The sequence below is a fragment of the Galeopterus variegatus genome, unplaced genomic scaffold, assembly GCF_000696425.1.
Source record: "Galeopterus variegatus unplaced genomic scaffold, G_variegatus-3.0.2 Scaffold4000, whole genome shotgun sequence".
Taxonomy (NCBI): Eukaryota; Metazoa; Chordata; class Mammalia; order Dermoptera; family Cynocephalidae; genus Galeopterus; species Galeopterus variegatus.
The window spans coordinates 90,295-92,025 of record NW_007730111.1 but is presented as its reverse complement, the minus strand read 5'-3'; the positions used below and the strand labels follow the sequence as shown (position 1 = coordinate 92,025).

At 55.7% G+C, this 1,731-nt stretch overlaps 1 protein-coding gene across 1 annotated transcript in view; it reads left to right on the top strand.

Moving 5' to 3' along the window:
- LOC103602078 (3-mercaptopyruvate sulfurtransferase-like) overlaps nt 1-1,731 on the top strand; it is a 6,035-nt gene that overhangs the window by 433 nt on the left and 3,871 nt on the right. Inside the window, exon 2 of the mRNA XM_008586495.1 lies at nt 3-60. Within this exon, the coding sequence (XP_008584717.1) occupies nt 3-60 (58 nt within the window). The remainder of the gene's footprint in view (nt 1-2; nt 61-1,731) is intronic.

Sequence of the window (1,731 nt, the reverse complement as noted above, 5' to 3'; positions counted from 1 at the left end):
AGGTGGTGGACGCCCGCGCCGCCGGCCGCTTCCGCGGCACCGAGCCCGAGCCCCGAGACGGTAACCGCGCTGGGGGGACAGCCGGGGTCGCCTGGGCACGGCCTCCGCCCTGCCCTAGCCGTGCCCTTGCCTTTAAAGGACGCCGCATGGGTCGGGAGTTGGAAATTAAGTTTCTAGTCGTCTCACCCTGTAAGCCTCCCTCGCTTTATTGCTTTATTCGTAAAGTGGAGCAGTAATACTCGCCCTACCCCCTCCCGTGCTTTGGACAGTGACTAACCCAAGCTGGTTGAGAACCCAGGGTGACCTGTATAAGTGTGAGAACCAAACAGTTGTCGCCCAATACTATGGGTGTGTGAGGTCACTGTGGAATGGAGGGTGGCAGGCCCTAGCTTGGGAAAAAATCCAGAGAGATGGGGCCTGATCAGGTCTATCCGGGCCCCGAAGGATGGTGGAGAGGAGGAGTGTGGGGCTGCAGAGTGAAAGGAAAGTCAGGAGCTGAGGCTTGGAGGGGGGAGGATGGAGGTGAGAACTAAAGACATAGAGGGTGGTTGCTGCCCTCGGTTGGGGCAGAGGCTTCTGCCTGTGGGCTGGATTTCCCCAGGCAAGAAGCTTGTAGGAAAGCCCCCTGTAATGTGGAGAGGGGTCCCCACAAAGCAGGCCAGTCAATGGCCACATTAGTGTGAGCCTTTCAAAAATCCCCTAAGATAAGTACTGTCATTCTGCAGAGGAGGATTAGATGGAGCCTTAGAAAGAGTCTCAGGAAGCAGCCCAGTTAGGATTCGAACTCTGGAGCCTGCATGTTTAACCACAGTGAGCAAACCCAGCCGGTTCTCTCATGCCTGCAAGGGTGCAAGGAACCGGCCGCCTCCCCTCTGAATGGCGTTCCCCATGCCCCAAGTTGGAGCTTCTGTTCTGTGCTTCCAAAGCCGCTTGGGCTCACCTTAGCTCAGCACCACTTTGAACAGCCTGAGGGCAAGGACTATCCTGCTCCCAGAGTTTCCTGGGGACTAGCCCAGTGCCTGGCATGGAGTCGATGTCCCAGAGAGGTCTGGTGAATCCAGAAGGTCCCTGCCACATGGAATCCTGCCAGTTGCTATTGACATTACTTGAACCATAGGAAACTGCTGATATGTGTAAGCCCCCCTCACTTTATTGCTTTATTTTTGAAGCTATAGAGGTGGCAATTAGGTTCGGCCTAATAACGGTGCCACCTTGATCCTCTTGGGTCCTCTAGCTCAGTCCCAGGGGATGCAGCAACATAGGGCAGCTACCTGGCCCAGCCCCAGATTGCACATGCTGTGTGACACCTGGCAGGTCACCCAATCTCTCTGAACCACAGCTTCTGCATGTGTAAAATAAGAGCAGTAACACGGATCATAAAGGATGTGGTAAGGGTCAAATGAGAGCAAGTGTGTAAAGCACTCAGCTACTTTTGCACATGCAGGGATGCTGCACTCAAGAAATGGGAAGTGGGCCGAGCCCGTGGCACACTCAGGAGAGTGTGGCGCTGGGAGCGCAGCAGCGCTCCCGCCGCGGGTTCGGATCCTATATAGGGATGGCCGGTGCAATGCGCTCACTGGCTGAGCACAGTGCGGCCGGTCAAAAAAAGGAAAAAAAAAAAAAAAAAAAAAAGAAATGGGAAGTGGGCCGAGCCCGTGGCACACTCAGGAGAGTGTGGCGCTGGGAGCGCAGCAGCGCTCCCGCCGCGGGTTCGGATCCTATATAGGGATG